At 38.3% G+C, this 18,992-nt stretch overlaps 1 protein-coding gene across 1 annotated transcript in view; it reads left to right on the top strand.

Moving 5' to 3' along the window:
• Positions 1–8,801: 8,801 nt before the first annotated feature.
• The window catches only part of LOC124364107 (adenylate cyclase type 3), a 321,145-nt gene continuing 310,954 nt past the window's right edge, over positions 8,802–18,992 (top strand). The window contains 1 exon segment of the mRNA XM_046819303.1: positions 8,802–9,356. Coding sequence (XP_046675259.1) covers positions 8,871–9,356 — 486 coding nt within the window. The 5' untranslated portion in view covers positions 8,802–8,870.

Genomic DNA, 18,992 nt, shown 5'->3' on the forward strand with positions numbered 1-18,992 from the left:
GTTATTCCATTGGTGGATTGTTCAGTGAGTTTCTCTCGCAGATGGCTGGTTATAGAATGGTTAAACATTCAGACATCCCTAGAGAATATGTGGTTGCCGGGGGGGGGGGAGGGGGAGGGGGATGAGCTGAGAAATGTGCTGAATAAAGCTGGTGCTACATCACTCAGCGCTGCTCTTATTTAAACCCATAACAATGGACCTATTCTTAGCATACTGCTAAGTCTAAATACATGACAAATAGAAATTTAGCAACGAATATTGTACTAACAAAGAAAACAATATGACTGTTAATAAATTATAGTAAAGAAATACTAATTTAATTAATTTTTGACACTTTACGTATTAAGGATAACAACAGCTTAATTTTAAAATTCTTAATGTGAGTTTGGTGTTTATTAATCATCTCTGTGGAATAAAAGTTTAAGTCCAACTTCCAGAGAGATATATAAATATTTACGAATGAGTTTGGATCTATTTCAAGCACTTTAGACAAATTAGAGTATTAATTCAAGTCTAGAATGGGTATCATTCTCCAGAAAACAATGCGCAGATGACGTTACTTGGTACTTCGTATAAGGGTAAGATATGTGTATCGCCGAATAATAAGAAAGTCAAAATTGATTTCACGCTGCCTCTTTGAACGAGCAATAAAGTCGTTTTAAAAACCCAACAATACACTGGAAAGGTTTTCTGCCAACTATTTTCGAGCCTTGATAACAGTTTTTCCATAGTAAATAACCGCTGGGGAAGATTGACGATGGCTAGAGAAGAATATAACCAATGGCATTTCCATTGTAACAAAGGTGACGATGGACTAGGCATGGCTTCTCTGGCATTCACCATCACTGGGTTTATTCTTAGCAGGTAAAAAAGTTTGATGATTGTCATCAATGGTTTCAGAACGTTGTCCGTTCCCATCGGGTTGGAAGCCAACTAAATGCTTGGATCTTTGCTTTTCCGTATTTTCGGCAATAGAAAACATCTATTTAAGAGTCACTACCAGAGAAAGAGCGGGCTTTACAATTTTAATTAATTTAATATATTTATATTAATAAATTTAAACTTTCACTCCTCATACAACATTTCCTGCGGATTCCATCAAACGTCAGTACAGTTACATTCGACATTGTGTTCGTGGTGGGTGAACAGTGACACGGTGATTACGTCGTTGTCTGGTGCTGGGTGAACTGTGACACGGTGATTACGTCGTTGTCTGGAGCTGGGTACACTGTGAAACGGTGATTACGTAGTTGTCTGGTGCTGGGTGAACTGTGACACGGTGATTACGTCGTTGTCTGGTGCTGGGTGAACTGTAACACGGTGATTACGTCGTTGTCTGGTGCTGGGTGAACTGTAACACGGTGATTACGTCGTTGTTTGGTGCTGGGTGAACTGTGACACGGTGATTACGTCGTTGTCTGGTGCTGGGTGAACTGTGACACGGTGATTACGTCGTTGTCTGGTGCTGGGTGAACTGTGGCACGGTGATTACGTCGTTTTCTGGAGCTGGGTACATTGTGAAACGGTGATTACGTAGTTGTCTGGTGCTGGGTGAACTGTGACACGGTGATTACGTCGTTGTCTGGTGCTGGGTGAACTGTAACACGGTGATTACGTCGTTGTTTGGTGCTGGGTGAACTGTGACACGGTGATTACGTCGTTATCTGGAGCTGGGTACACTGTGACACGTTTATTGCGGCGTGATCTGATGATGCTGGTGAACTGTGACTTGATATTGCGATGTTGACTGATTGTAGATGAACTGTGATCGCGATTGCGGTAATATCCGATGCTGGCAGAACTGTAAACGGTATTGTGGCGTTTTCTGATGCTGGATGAACAGTAGAACAATATTTACTTAGAATAGGGCACAATAAGTTTGAAAATGCTTATACTGAGTAACTTTGAATCTAGCAAAGCAATAGACGATGAGTTTAGAATGTTAGATGTCTCAGAAGTATAACGATGATACCAATAACATCAGTTTTTCGATTGTAATGATAAATTACCGTGATATATGATCGTTTTAGAGCGCTACGTTCGGGATTAATATAGTTTGTGACTAATATTTCAGTTCTTTACATAACGTATGTATGTTTGTATATTTTTAAATTATATGTAGAACATAATAATATACGAATAAATAATAATTTGTTTGATTAGCGGCATTTAAAATTTCATACTTTGTTTTTTCATTTATATAAACCAATTGAACCTCGCAGATAACGTAACTAAATATCCTAGTTATTAAAATAAATATTTCTAAATAATAAGGACTATAAGTACGGAAGGGTGCACCGTCGTGGGGGGGGGGGAGGGTGTACGATCAGGACCTGTCCCCTCAAGAGCAATTTATTTCAAAATTATAATCTAATGCCTAATAGTATATTTTAGACTAAAACAAAATATAAGTTGGAACATTGAAATCAATCACGATAAAATATAAACAGAGTGTACCAGATAAAATGTGTAATACCATTTATTACAGCATTCTGATGTTATTGGCTTAGCTTTGTTGAAGCCTACAACTCGAGAGATTGGAAAATTCAATGTTTGTCCGCATATGTTTGTTTCTGCCTCTCGGTAAGATATCTCGCAAATGAAATGACCTACAAGCTTATAGATACATAGATGGATTCATTAAGCTTTATATAAATATGGGGAACTGAGGTCGATGCAGGTGCATGTCACTCCATGAGTTTTGTCTGAGCGTTCGCGAATATAAATTACTCTTAAGGGTAACGATGGCATGATGGCAACGAGAAAATAGCAGAATAAATAAAAGATTTGAACATTGAAATTTTTATTCATGGAGTAACATGAAAAATATATTGAAGAATCAATGTTAAAAGTTGGTAGCAAGATTTGATTTCAGCTCAATCATGCGTTGTAGTAGTACTCTCCCTAGCTCACAGGAAATTTTATTATTTCAACATTGATATTTTTATTCATGGAGTAACATGAAAAATATATTGAAGAATCAATGTTAAAAGTTGGTAGTAAGATTTGATTTCAGCTCAATCATGCGTTGTAGTAGTACTCTCCCTAGCTCACAGGAAATTTTATTATTTCAACATTGATATTTTTATTCATGGAGTAACATGAAAAATATATTGAAGAATCAATGTTAAAAGTTGGTAGCAAGATTTGATTTCAGCTCAATCATGCGTTGTAGTAGTACTCTCCCTAGCTCACAGGAAATTTTATTATTTCAACATTGATATTTTTATTCATGGAGTAACATGAAAAAATAAATTGAAGAAACAATGTTAAAAGTTGGTAGCAAGATTTGATTTCAGCTCAATCATGCGTTGTAGTAGTACTCTCCCTAGCTCACAGGAAATTTTATTATTTCAACATTGATATTTTTATTCATGGAGTAACATGAAAAATATATTGAAGAATCAATGTTAAAAGTTGGTAGCAAGATTTGATTTCAGCTCAATCATGCGTTGTAGTAGTACTCTCCCTAGCTCACAGGAAATTTTATTATTTCAACACTGCTATGAAATCTAACTTAACTAACAAAAATGTGAATGCATCATGGGTAAGATATAATATTTCAAAATAGAGTAAATATTTCAAGAGTAGACTTAAAATTTCATTCCTATATAGACCAGAATGTGTTCTATGATGATGCATGTCCAACCAAGGAGTTTGGCTGAGCGTAGTTTTAAAGTCAATTTCTGTCCTGTATGTATGGCTCTCTATATACCATGAGGACATCTTGCGAATGAATTAAGTTATATATCTGAAATTTTGCATGCGACCAAAGTAAAGCCTGTACGCGAAACGTGGTGTGTCACACACCTTAATTTTATGTATTGAATTTTAGCTAGTACTACTTAACTTATTTGCTCTTTTACCGGACAGATTAATTTTGAAAATATAGTCTTATTCCTGAACACTTACCCTAAAAACAATTTTCGTGATGGAAACGGAGCTGTACAGATGCTGATGACCTTGGAAGGTGTAAGTCACGAAATGATCTTGACTACGAAGAGACAGCCACAATATGCTTTACACAAACCCGCCTAAAACATCACCAATCAATTAGTTTTTAGCCGAGACAGTAAAGAATCAAATACATTTATCTTCACAAAAAGGGTTAAGTAGGTGGAAACTAACAACTAGTATTGATGATCATAAATAAAAAGTAATAACTAGATAACTTAATCATTGATTGCATAAAAATTGAATTTTATATTTCCAAAGAGGTCTCGGTTTTATAACTATTCTAATAAACAAAATAAAATACGCACATAAAGAGCTCGCAGGATTTCATTCTCGTGTCTGTGACTTGCCAATTTGTCTAAGAAAATTTACCACACTTATACTAGAATTGGGTGGTTTACGCACTGAAACATATAAGTACTCCATGCTATATTTATTATAATCTTTATAAGCTCAACAAAAAATGTATTTGGGTTGCTTAATTTATTATAATTTTGTCAAGTCTTTAAAATTGTAACATTTGTTATGTAATATAATTAAATATAAGTATATTCTACCTTCTAATGGGCTCAATCGCTTTGTACTATTCATGACGATCAGTATAGTTAGAATTCTAGTTGTTGCAGGTCAAAGTTTATATTGTAAGTACCAGGAGAAAATTAAAGAGACAATGCCATAGTATGACGTATGATGTTTTTGTGTGTTGGTACGCGATTTATACACAATTAAATGTTCTAGATCCAAAGATATTTCTTGGAAATTGAGCGAATGATACAATTATGAACCAAGAGAGGAACCTATGTATGTTATACATTCACGAATGTCGACTACTGATGTGTAAGCTAGCGACATAAAAGAGGACTTTTGAGACACGATATTTACAGTGGAGTGTTCCCGTCAGCGTGTCTGATATAACTCAATGTGTCTCCAGATGCCTTTTAGAAGCAAGAAGAAATACAAGCCGTCTCTCTGAATGAGTTATCAATCAGCTTAATCGGGTGGAATAAAGTTACTATAATGTAAACCTTTCCTCGTTTAATGCTGTAACCAGTTTTAAAACACAGCATACCCAAACTATTTTATGTTTGAATTTAATCAGCTAAGGAACTAAAACAAATTTTTAGTTTATGCCTATTTCTTTGACCTTTTTATAATAAAGTTTAGTGTTTTTGTGTGGATACAATGTCAATTAATGAGTAAAATATTAATTGTTCCTAAAATTAGAACTGTATGAAATTAACCTGAAACGAGTCATGAATTAAGAGGCGAAACTAAGGATGCATTAATATAAACTGTTCCCCATTCAATGTAATAGCTAGTTTTAAAACAGAAAATATTCATATTATCTTTTAGTTTATATTTGAATTTAATCTGTTATATGGAATCTAAAATTAATTTTAGGCCTTTTTGCGTTTTTTATAATAATTTCTTGTGATTTGATGTGGATACGTCATTAAAAGGAACATTAGTTTCTCTTGAAATATAAAATTAACCTGAAACGAGTTATGAATGAAGTTAATCTGGTGGAATTAAGGTTATACCGTAAACTTGACCCCATTTAATGTAATAGCCAGTTTTAAACAGAGAATAGTTATAATCTCTTTTAGTTTATATTTGAATTTAATCTGTTATATGGAGTCTAAAATTAATTTTAGGCCTTTTTGCTTTTTTATAATAATTTCTTGTGATTTGATGTGGATAAGTCATTAAAAGGAACATTAGTTTCTCTTGAAATATAAAATTAACCTGAAACGAGTTATGAATGAAGTTAATCTGGTGGAATTAAGGTTATACCGTAAACTTGACCCCATTTAATGTAATAGCCAGTTTTAAACAGAGAATAGTTATAATCTCTTTTAGTTTATATTTGAATTTAATCTGTTACGTGGAAACTAAAACGAATTATAGCCCTATGTTGTGTAACATATTCAGACTCAACATATCATAACAAGTATAATAGCGATATAATTTTATCTTGAAATTTGCACTTTGCATATTCCCATGAAGGTATATAAAAGTTATTACAACATTTTCAAGAGCTGCATTTTAAATAACTAGATTTTTGAATTAGAGGTCAGTGATTTAGACCTTGCATATCGATGAAATACTTAGTAACTCCAAAAATGTTTAATGCGTTTTTCTGAAACTACAGGACTAAGATTACAAAGATATTTTAACAAATCTGATATACTGGCGGCCTTGATTGTGTCCCACAAGAATGGTAAGGAACATGCACTTTGCGACCTCATTCTTTGTCATTCCGAAACCAATCTTAGGCAAGTATTTTAAATTATAAGAAACCCGCATCTTCAACAAATTACTTTGTTTGGCTTCTCCATGTGGTTTTATATGTAAAAATTCTAATGTGATTTCCTAGCCAAATACTTCTCGAATTCTCCAACAAACGTAAGTAGAACCAATCTGTTGCAGTTATCTTTTGTGTTACATAAGTTCTATCCAAATCGGTTTAACAGTTTGAAACAAATGTGGAAATACATGAAACAAGAAAAAACGAAGAAGCAGGTCGAATTGTATCAACTCCTCCAATTTGAAGTCGGTCAATGAAATTTATGATCGTGCTTAAGGTTAAACAATAGAAATGAATAATTTTAAATCCAAATGAAACAGCTAATTATTGACTCAATTTATATTTGGTACCCACAATCCAGGAGCCTGTACCCACAAATCCAAGAGCCTGTACCCACAAATCCAGGAGCCTGTACCCACAAATCCAGAAGCCGGTACCCATAATCCAGGAGCCGGTACCCACAATCCAGGAGCCGGTACCCACAATCCAGGAGCCGGTACCCACAATCCAGGAGCCGGTACCCACAATTCAGAAGCCGGTACCCACAATCCAGGAGCCGGTACCCACAAACCAGGAGCCGAGAGCCAATTTGCATTCAGAAGCACTCATCCTAGCGCCAATGGCGCAGTGAGTACGGCGGTTATCGCAAGGCAACCGAATCAAGCAACGTCGAGCGTGCGATCCTGTCCAGCCATTGGTGTTGTTCGGAAGCCGTTGGTTCTCAGTTTAAGTGTTAGATAAGGTTTCTTAGCCCAAACTTTATCTTGTAGAATAAGACATTCTTTAATTTTAACTTTGTTAACCTGGTTTTATTGAAACCGAAGGATCGATTATTTTGCCCCGATAGTTTTGGTCGAGGTAAAATGGAATGGTATTGTAACATGTTAAAAGTTAAAAAGGATAATTTTTCTCATGGTATATTTTTCTTAGCTTGACACACTGAATAAGTACCAACCGTCAGAGACGTAAATAGATATAAAACCAGTGCCAGCTAACCACAAACATCCTTAAAGTGATGGCTTTCAATCTCTTTGTCTAGTTTATCTTACGGAGAAAAAGATTTTTTGTCATAAGATAGGGAAATAAAATCTGAGAAAAAAAAATTAAAGTTTCATGATTTTAACTCTTTTGATAACTTCTCTTTTTGGCCTTCACCAAAACTAGCGTGATGGACTATTGATTTATTTCATTGGAAAAAACATCAATTTCATGACAAACCACATTATGCATTAATCAAATACAAAATTACTTCCTGCCCCTAAGGTATAAACATTACAGATTTGAGAGAAAATTTGAGCACAAGTTATCTCGCTCGAAGTCTACAGGTGACGTAAAGCTATTGAAACGTTGCTATGAAAGTACTTACTTCAACAATTCGAAATAGTTGATTTAATACAAATGGCGAAGTCAACCACGAACAGATTAGAAGTATTAGTTTTGAATTTATATTGATGAATATAAGCTGTTGACACTTCCATTCTATAATTTGGAAGTGTGTCTCTTTTTTAAGCATAAATACGAAAATTTAAGAGGTAGTAATGTACCCTCTTATAAAACCAGAGGCAGGGACAATTACTGCACTGCAAGACACAGGACGGTACTTTATAAAAGCTTGCCTTCAAGGCAGGCGCTCAACAGACTGCCAAATTCCATTAAAAGTGCAAAAATATGCAAATAAAGGCATTTAAAGATAGTCTGAAATCAGCCTTAATCCAAGCAGAACTTTATAATACAGTCGAGTTTTTAACACACACGATTAATTTTCCCACTCTAATCAAATGGTCAGCCAAATAGGTGGTCCCCCAATCGTTTACCATGCACTCGTCTGTACTATAAAAGCTTTCGAGATCAGCGCGGTTTTCAGACGAGTTTTAAATGCATTAGGCATTGTGGCATTTTTGATCAAATTTGGCTATTTGTTGACGAACTAATAAGCTACCACCCTTGTCTTCTACCGTTTTTTCCAGTACGGCAGTTATTCTTACCTCTAGTGTCATAAGAGTGTACGTCAATACCTCTTATGACCTCGCATTTTGATTTGAAAAAAGAGATGCTTCCAGAGGTAGGGAAGCGTCAACAGTTTGAGATTTGTTAATACTGGTATGCAAGACTCTCTGTTGAAGTTTTGCAATTGTTCTCTAGAGTGGACAAATTCGAATGAACGAGATTATGAATGGAAAATTTTATATGTATGAATGAGTCAAATTGTCGTGAATGAATGGTAAAATTTAGTAGACAAATAAAACTGACAATTGCAATACAATTTTGTAAATTGTTTACGTAATAAAACTTTTTATTATTATGAAAAGGATAAAGTTACAGTATCGCGTAGTATTAAACATTAAAGTATAGTGTTCGGTAATGTTAACACTTTGTATGGTCCCTCGATTATGATTAGATATTACGAGGTACATTGTATGGGAACCTAACTAGCGGTCAGGTAGCGAGTGGTAGAGTGTGAGTGAGTGTCCCGCGTCTCGAGTGCGGTAGAGAGAGGGCTCCGTGCCGCGGACAGAGACTGACAGTGAGTGCTCGGTGCTCAGTCGGAGCGAGTGCGCGGGCGCCCCCGTATCGACCACGGCCGGGCCTCGCCGGTTCAGTGAGCGGGATGGCACGTACACAGGCGAGTTTCGCGGACCCCTCGCTCGAACATCTCTACCAGTCCTACAGTGTGAAGCAGAAGCGTGGGGCGCTACAGTGTTTTCTCGTGGCCGCCTTGCTGTACGACGTCTACTGGCTGGCGGTCCCCCACGGTCAGGACCTCCTCTCCCGGGCCGTCACCCTCCTGTTCCTCGCCCTCAACCTCGGGCTGCTCGTGTGGTGTCGCTGGACCCGCTCGCGCCTCTGGTCCGCTCTCCCCCACATCGCCTGGCACCTCGCCAACCTCCAGATCCTCTGCCACCTGTTCCTCCAGAAGAACGAGGTCACGGGCCGCACCAGCCTGGGATGGGTGCTCCTCCTGGACTACCTGCTCTACGTGACGCTCCCCCTTCGTCTCCGCTACTGTGTCATGCTGTCTCTGGGCACTTGCTCCTCGTACCTGGTCGCTGTGGAGGGCCTCGCCCTGCGCTCCGACACACATCTAGTTCAGCAGGTACAGTCCACTCCTAACAGTTTGCATGATATTCTAACATCTACAAAAGCAGGAAAACCAAATAGAGTGTCTTACTATTAGCTTATTCCCTTGAAGAATCCAAATACTAAAACAATATTAATTAACAGATAACAATAGAGGTTTAAGTAAAATAACTAAGTTAATTAAGGTTTTCGTCCGGCAAGTTGACATCCACGAGCTTATGGTGTGTAATTGTGATCTCTAAGTTATTCAATAATGTTTGATGAATAAAAGAAATAGGATCGATAACCTAGTCTAAGCAAACGGAACGTCTTCGGTCGCTGTTGCTAACTGACCTGCAGAAACACGTTTCTACTTATCACCAACTAACTAACTATCGACCGATAATCAATCCAAGATAGTAAACCGTTTTGGCGCAAAGAGGCAAGATCATGATTATTCATTAGTGATATTGATGCTTCTGTTTTAGTTAAATACCTCATTTACGTTTCATAGCATTATTGACTGACCCCGTTGCAGTCAAACGATCTAATATCGCTCTCAAATCTACGTAACAAGTTTCTAAATAAATATTAAAAAAAAAACCATTTGGAAAATCTTTAATGATTAATTTAGGTGACGAAAGTCAATTCTGAACAGCAAAAACTTTATAAAAAACTTACTAATGAAAAAAGGATTTCCTGTCTTTTGAGATCGATGTCCGAAAGGAATTTATAGAAACTCATAAAGGTCGCCATAGGCGAATACATAGTTTCATAGTTGAAAAATAGTTTTAAAAATTTTGAAGAGTCAAGAGCAAGGTTATGCAAAATAAAGTATAAAACATGTAAAAGCTGTATAATAACAAGATAGAAATGAAACATTAAAGGTGTTTTTCCTTAAAAATGTAATTTTACATGATCTATATGATGGTAAGAACAAAGGTTCATCTCAAGTAAAAGTGAGTTAGAAAGGTCAGGTCACGTAGTTTTCTACACCGCATATAATTTGGCGAATTAACATTTTGACCGTTGGCAACTCTTTCGAGAAATTGTATATTACTTATTAAATACACAGAATTATAAACTGAAACCATACTAGATCTACAATTAACTTATAATAAGTCATTGGTCTCTTTAACGTGTTAGACTGTTTTATAACCAGCTTTTTGTGAGATGTTTTATTATAAAATTACCAGTTACAATTAGAATAACTCTGAAAAAAATTAATTAACATCTGCTAATAGTTTCATTTCCATCGAATGAAGTTAAAGAGCGTATACGTAATTAAAATAATAAAACATTTAAAAAATGCAATTGACATTACGTACTTCTAATGTTAGTATTCATAAAATCTAGAGATGAAGAGATTTGACCTTGTCTTGTTTGCACATAACCCGTCCATAAACACCCAAGTTGATCAATCTATCTCAGGTACCACCGATGTCAACATGTAACCCTCCTGGCTGCTCCCCCCTCCACCATACGCTATTGTCTCTATTACAAAGCAAAGCACCCTTAACATGACTTCCATATCAATCAGTGAAGGATATGAGTAGGAAATATCCTGTGTTTATTAAAACTAGTCCTACTAAATTTACCAAGGTACTTTCTGTGAAATTGTAATATAATCTAGATTGTCTGTAGGAAAAACGATTTAGAAGTTTTTCTAGAATATTATAGTTGACATATGGATGTAAAATACCGTAATTGTACAAATTAAACTATTCAACTGTCTGAGAGTTAACAAAACCTATCACTCTAAGGGCTGGAAATGTTTAATTTCTGGCTATCAGTCCGAACAATACATCATCAACAAGCAATCGCTTTTCCATATTCAGGCAACATTGATTTCGATGATAGTTCAGCTTACTATATGGGACCACAATATTGCTACTTTAAACTTGCACTTAACCATGATGCCAGCGGAAAAATAGAAGAATAAATGAATTTATAAACAAACTGAGTGAAATCCGTAAAATATCTCGAAGAGTTTTATTAATAGACTTTGCATTTTCCATGAAACTTCATTTATACAAATGCAATAATGAGTGCTCTGATAATGCATGGAATATGGCTAAGGGCCAATGGAGAATATAATAACTGAGTAAGCTGGCACAACCTCTGTTAGGATTATTGGAGGGGGGGGTGGTGGACAATTTCGCTTCTGCATGATTGTCTGTCTGTCTGCAGGATGTCTGCAAATGATCTACATAATTAAATTTTGCAGGAAATAAGTGCGGATTCAATTTTTAAAATATACAATAAATTGTATTTGTATTATTTCTAAATAAAGCTGTCGTTAAACTTATGATAGTTAATTTTGAATGTATGTGTTAATTTTGTTCAAATTTAAGTCTATTCACTGATTATCCATTTAAAGGTATTTGCCTGATGAAGTAACAACATGTTTAACCTTCACTAATTTATATGATGCTTTTAGATCTGCATTCAATATTATCTATTAATGTTCTACATATTAGCATTTAAAGATACTGATAAAATTAAGAAACACAAAATTCTATTCTCCTTGTCAGCAAATTGAGTTTTAAATCTCCGTTAAACTTTATTATTTACAATTGATAATCTGAATGTGGTTAATTAATATAATAATGGTATTACATAGAAGAGCCTAATTGCCAACATTTACAAGCAATAATTAATATTTGGAAACTATTGTAACATTAAACTTAACCTTATAAAGATATGCAGTGATAAATTTTAGATCCTTGATACGGTTTTAAAAATAATAAACAGCAACTATTAATTATGGGACACTTACATTGTTATTTAATACATATATTGTAACATTTTATCTACAGAAAGTTATGGAAGAATGAGCTTGTATCTTACTCGTCATAAGTTGGAAATGTTAGAAGATTACAAATTGGCAAAGCCCCATTGAAGCCAGTAGAACGGGCGCCACTTTGGCCGTAACATGGGCTCTTATGGAGTTATTCTGGACCAATGAGAAAGCAGCAATGGCGGCTAGGCCACGCCCCCTGCCCCCCCTCCCCCTCCCCCCTCCCACACCCCCCGCCCCTCCTAGACCCCCTGCGGACGACCCCCCAGCCAATGGGAGAGCAGCAAGCCCCCCACCTTACGAGAGCGATGGCGGACGAGCGATGGCGGACGGTGTCATGTCATGGCGGATGAACAAAAATTTGTGTCTCCGGCGGCCGGTAATCCGAACCCGGGCCCCTACGAATGCGAGACTGTCGCGCTGACCACTGGACCACGGAGACGAGTTGTGCGTGGCGGCGCGATATGGCTGTACGTGCGGCGCGGGGCGCCCGGCGTTATCGGCGATCAGCTGTAGTTTCTTAGCTTTGCGACTGTGGTGCTGCTATCTGGTAGAGACGGCTCACAACAGGGCCTCCGCTCTCTAGCAAAGTTAATGCTTAACTCGTTCTGGGGTAAGTTTGGGCAGAGAGAAAACCAGACAAAAACGCTCATCACCAGAGACCCTGAGGAACTGTGTTTAAGCTGTGTATGGATTCTAGGCGTTGCCGTAAACAGAATACAGGAAATCAACGATGACGTTGTCCTGGTAAGCTGGCAACATTTAGAAGAAGTGGGCGAGTCATTAGCCACTGTAAACGTTGTCCTAGCTGCCTACACTACAAGTCAAGCCCGTTTAAAGCTTTATGATCATCTGGAGGCACTGGGTAAACAAGTATTGTACTACGATACAGACAGTGTTGTGTACGTATACAAAAATGGCTTGTACAGAGTAAATACCGGCGACTACCTAGGGCAGATGACAGACGAGCTGGCTAAAGACTACGGTCCCGGATCTCATATTGTAGAATTTGTTTCCGGTGGTCCAAAGACGTATGCTTATCGCGTTTTTTCCACAAACAAAAAACGATTTTGTATCTGTCTGCAAAATCAAGGGTCTCACTCTTAACCTAAAAAACTTCAAAAAATCTAAATTTTGAAAAACTTAAAGAAATGGTTCTTAGTGAAACCTGGGTAACACTCGATATTGAAGAAAACAGAATTAGGAGAACAAAGTCCAGGCAAATAGTTACTGTCAAAGAGACAAAGGTTTTCAAAATTACAGGTCCAAAACGCAGGACGCGAAGGTGAGTATGGAACCCTGCCTTATGGTTATTGTAAAATGTCAAAAACCAGTTAGATGGTACCTTATGCTGACAATACAGAATTATGTTAACAAGTAATGAGTCTATTGTCACAGTCGAATTGAGTTTGGAGCGAAAATGAGAAAATAATGAATAAATTTACCTCTGTACTGTATTCCCTTTAGTCGTACTCCATCCACCATCACCACGACACCGGAAATATTCTGGTTCTTCATCTTCCTCACCCGAATATCCTGATTGCGAATTCCGCAAAAAACTACTAATCACTAGCACTGGAGACCACGGATGACGCAGAGGATGATCGTGATAGTGGTATTATTAAAAACGTATCAACGAGAAACGAGTATAGGTGATACGCACCAAGAATAATTGGTAGCACTCTGCACGGAGCCGAACTCAGTACTGAGAGCGGGATACGTGGTTAGAACGGCGCCTCTACTAGCACATGTGGTCAACACATGTTGTGACGCACTTCCTGCGCTGTTGTATTCGCGGTTCCAGAGCCGGTGGTGACGAGGGAGGTTGGTCTAAACACCGTAGAAACAAACTTTTCCTTCGGTCGTTACGAGGTGTGACCATGTAAGGTGCGAGGACTCACGCATGTAGATGGGTGAAACCTTCACTGGGACGGGCACCTCTAGCGTCCACCACCCTGTAAAAGCGCTCGGAAACCCGTGTTTACGTCAGCAGGTGTATAATGATATGAAGTATGCAATAAGGCTAATTTCAGCCACTAATCCGATTTATGCCTCTGCAGACTCTAGATTATATAAACTCTTTCCACAATCCTACTACCACTACTAAAGGGAATATAGTATCATACTCTCGGTCTTTATCGCTGCTCGAGAGAATTACCCTTGTTCAACGGACAAGGAAGGGAGGTGGGAGGTGGGAACTCGTTGTCCCATCACAGCATACAGCGTTGGTTGGGGCTGTATGGGTATTCCCGGTCGGCGTGGTTGACAGTCGATCAGAGTGTTGACAACCATCGGTAATGCCAGGGGATAACGGAGGCATGAACTAGCGTCTTTTGGAGCATGCCACGGTCTACAGCGGTTGGAGGGGCTGTAGAATTTAGGGGGTTAAATATAAAAGATTACTTAGATATTCATCATTTTGCGTAATGGACAAGCGTCAAGCAATAGCTAACGAGCTACACAGACCGGCTCGTCGCAATTTCAAGAGGCGTGGCGTCACCTTGAAAGGTAAAGACGATTTGTACCAAGCGGATCTTGTAGAGATGCTACCGTACGCTGGTGAAAACAAAGGTATGAAATACATACTTACGATGATAAATTGCTTAACAAAGTTTGCTTTTGCTGTACGCTAAAGAGTAAAACCGGAATTAGAGGTAGCGAGAGCGTTAGAACCAATTTTGAAAAGAAGCATAAGATGAAGAACTTTCAGACCGATCAGGGTAAAGAATGGTTCAACATTCATGTTAACAAACTGATGACGGCGTACGAAATAAATCACTATAACACTTACTCAGAGCTTAAAGCAAGTATAGTAGAACGGCTCAATCGGACGCTAAAAGAAAAAAATGTGGAAACTGTTTACTGCTAGAGGTAATTACGAGTGGCTCTCCATGTTACCGAGAATAGTTAAGGAGTACAACGCATCCGTTTCACAGGAGCATCGGTATGAAACCGAAGGATGTGAGGGAAAAACACGTAAAGCTTATTCTGACGCGTATCGAAAAAATCGAGAAGAAATAAAGGGAAAAAAAAAAAAACAGATCGAGTCAAAGTTCAACGTGAACGATAAAGTAAGAATTAGCAAGTAACAAGCGTGTTTTTAAAAAAGGTTACATGCCGAACTGGACGAATGAAATATTCACAGTGTTCGCCGTGAAACCGAGCAATCCAAAGACATACATTTCTGATGGACTCTAGCTGGGGACTGTGTTAAAAGGTGGTTTTTACAAAGAGGAACTAGCCAAAGCAAAAACTGGTGACGTTTATCTAATTGAAAAAGTATTAAAAAGAAAAAAAGATAAAGTACTTGTTAGATGGACAGGTTTCGATAAAACAAGTGATACGTGGATAGACAAGAAGCATATTATCTGAGGACTTAATGTTCCGTCCAAGAGAGAGAGAGAGAGCGACTGCTGGTGCAAGCTATATTTAAACATAGATATTTACGATGCGCAGTCAGTAACAGCTGGAATGCGTGTCGTGAAGCAGTCTCTGGAGCTACCCGTGTCTAATTTTGACCGGTATGTGGGTGGAGGGGGAGATTTGGAAAAAAGCAAGCACGGTCTTCTCCTACCAAACTCTATACGCTGTATTATTGCAGGGCCTTCTAATTGCGGTAAAAACCAAACGTGCTGTTCAACCTCTTGTTTGATCCAAAACGGCCTTGTTTACGAGAACGTGTACGTTTTTTCTAAATCACTTTATCAACCCAAATACCAATTTCTTGCAAAGGTATTGCCTAAAGAGATTGGTTACTTTCCTTCAGATGACAATAACACCGTTAAAGTCCTAGCGAAGCCAATCCGCATTCCATTATGGTTTTCGACGACATAGCGTGTGAAAAGCATGACAACATCCGCGCTTATTTCACTATGGGCCCGTCACAACAATATCGATGTTTTCTATCTTGGCCAAACGTACAGCAGGATCCCCAAACAACTGATACGAGACAATGCAAATTTTTTAATACTCTTTAAACAGGATGACATGAATGAATCTTAAAACACGTGTACGCTGATCACATCAATACAGACATGCCGTATGACTCTTTGAAAAAAAACTATGCACTCTAGCGTGGAATGACAAGCATGGATTTCTTGTCATAGACAAGGATCGCGACCTTTATAAGGGCAGATACCGCGTTGGGGTTGACACTTTCTTGAGTCACTATGAGTACGCGGATCTATTACTACAACGACGTTTAGAAGGTATGCAGATGCCGGTTGCGGTGGTATCAAGAGACTTACAAAGGTAAGCTCTAATCTTTTGCACGTGGTATTACGCAGATAAGAAAAAGGTTTTGCGGTAACTATTGCAGTAGACGTGGTGCACACGGTCATGCGTATAATAGACTTTGTTGGCGTCATAGAAGACCAGGTTGCTACAGCAGGAGCTTACCGCCAATAGTGCTGTTGATGATTTCATCTAGCCAGCGTATATACAAACAGAGATAGTGTGGATAGCGTTTATAGCCGAGTGTCAGGAGAAGAATGTACCTATTGAATTGGTAATTTACCATGAGGACATGCTAAACGGTACTGTGCGTGAACCCATGAACCTACTGTCTCGGTTTAGACCGTTCCCCGACCTCTTTGGCAAGCCGATATTGAAACTCAGTAAACAGTCACGGTAGTTTGAACTTTACTCAGATAATACTTAAGGATGTTGAAGTATGCTTGTGATATACCTTATGCCACTAAGTGTATAGTGTTGACTGAGCGCAGTATACCAGTTAGATCCCCCGTTACACTCTATAGACGTGCACTGCGGTCGCGGTGTTACTTAAACATAAGTTACAATGTAAGTTACGGCCCAATGCCTAGTAGTGTAATGGGAAGGCGGGGGTAAACCGTTTTGCTTGCAGTGAACAACATATGTCAAGGACTGTACACAGCAGATTTCTTGAAACTTGCATTACCCACAGTACCACTGCAGTGCGAAAAAATTCGGCATCTCTTTGGTAACGAAAACCGGTGAGTATAAAATAACACAACCAAACCTGTTTAGAAGCTGGCATGAATTTACCGGCGCAAACTCGGATGAGTTTCTTCTTCTAAACTCATATCTGTTGCACAACACTAACGTTGATCGACCTATTCAACGTTTGAAGGAATATATGGACAGAACAGTGTCAAACGATCAGTATACGGTCGCTGAGATCCCTCAGTGGCGGCACGGTATTAAAAGAACATTTATTTTTTAGAGATATGACGCTACGAGAACGCATACCCAGATTCAATCCTGAGACAGACAGATATTACTACGGCCTACCATTGACCTCTGGTGTTTCACTTAAAGAAGTGATTCGTTACATTAGAAAACACAAGAAGCGGGCATTGTTTTTTAGACAAGTAGAACTGCCATGAAGAGGGTAAGGTTTGACGATAGAGTGGAGGTAAGGCTAGTTTCGCGGTATGACGAGTGCAGATTATTCGATACTTCATCATTTTTCGAACAGATGAGGAAATCCTATATAAATAAACAGATAGCAGGCTGTGGGTTCAGTGTCAATCATGGCGCGAAACAAGAAGCAGCTTATGACGGAGATATCAAAATTAAAGAAAGCTATAAAACAAAAGTATAATCGGTTTAAGCGGGGTGAATTGGAGTCGAGGAGATGTTTGAAAAGCAATACCAGCCGTTGATCAAGGAATTGCGTGACACCAAGGAGACCCGCACTTTACACAACCGATGTCAAGAAGGAAATCAAGAAAGAGGAAGATGATGCAGATGATGACGATGATGAAAACTCAGAGTTTCTACCAAATGTATTTTCTTCGCCTAATCTTCCCATTTAAAACCATCGGTCTCCACTAGACTTGATTCTGGAGCAGAAGAAGTGTTTGAGACAGACGACCAAGGTGATGGTGGAAACAACGAAATTACAAAAAATGCTCTCAACACCTACGGGTCTACAGACGGCGTCCCAATATATCGCCGACAGCTTTGCACATCCGTTGACCAGAAAGTACATGCAAGAGCTTATGAAAGGATTTGGGTGGGCGTTCATCTAAAATTGACCATCTTTACGGTCCTCGTTACGAAAAAAATACTTTAATGGTTGGCAATAAGGAATTGCAGTTTGATGAGGACGGTAGTATTCGAATAGATGATGTGGCGTATAAGCCACAAGAGGGTCTGTACGAGTTGATTTTCAAGCGAATACCGGATGATGAAATCTACAATGACGAAGACAAAATCGCTTACAAAGATATACTGAAGAAAAAACTAGCGCTCATAAAAGAAACTATAACCCAAATGGAGTTATCAATCGCAACACGTCGCTCAAGTATAAGTATGTAATTTCAGACTTATTTCCAAAAGTAGTTAAGGGTTCTGGAGCTGACAGGAAAGCTCATAGTGTGACTAAATCACTATCAGATCCCGATACGTTGTTTACTGGAACGATCCAAATGAGTTGTGCGACCGTCTTAGGCTGTTGGTGGCATCGCTGAAGCTGGAAACACGAACCACAAGAACGAGATTATAAATATCATTGAAGAATTGAAAGAATCAAAGAACTATATCAGGTGATGGTAACGCGAGATTCAGATCATTGATGAGATGACCGTCAATAAGTTTGGTCAGAGGCCACAATCTCTGAAGAAGCAAGACATCCAGAGAGTTATGAAATACTGTAAACAAAAAGCTAAAGAAAGATGTAAGAAGATTGTACTCTCAAATTGCAATCCTTCAGAATCAAGCGCTTATTCAGCAGGATCAAATAAACAGCTTACAAAATACAAATGAAGAAGCTATAAGACGTCTAGCAGTTCAACTATTTCACTGGATCAAACAAGATACACACTACCGTACCTCCAGCTCGCTTCCACGCCGTCTTAGATGCTGATGAAAACTCATATATTGACTGGG

Source organism: Homalodisca vitripennis, chromosome 6 (assembly GCF_021130785.1).
Source record: "Homalodisca vitripennis isolate AUS2020 chromosome 6, UT_GWSS_2.1, whole genome shotgun sequence".
Lineage (NCBI taxonomy): Eukaryota > Metazoa > Arthropoda > Insecta > Hemiptera > Cicadellidae > Homalodisca > Homalodisca vitripennis.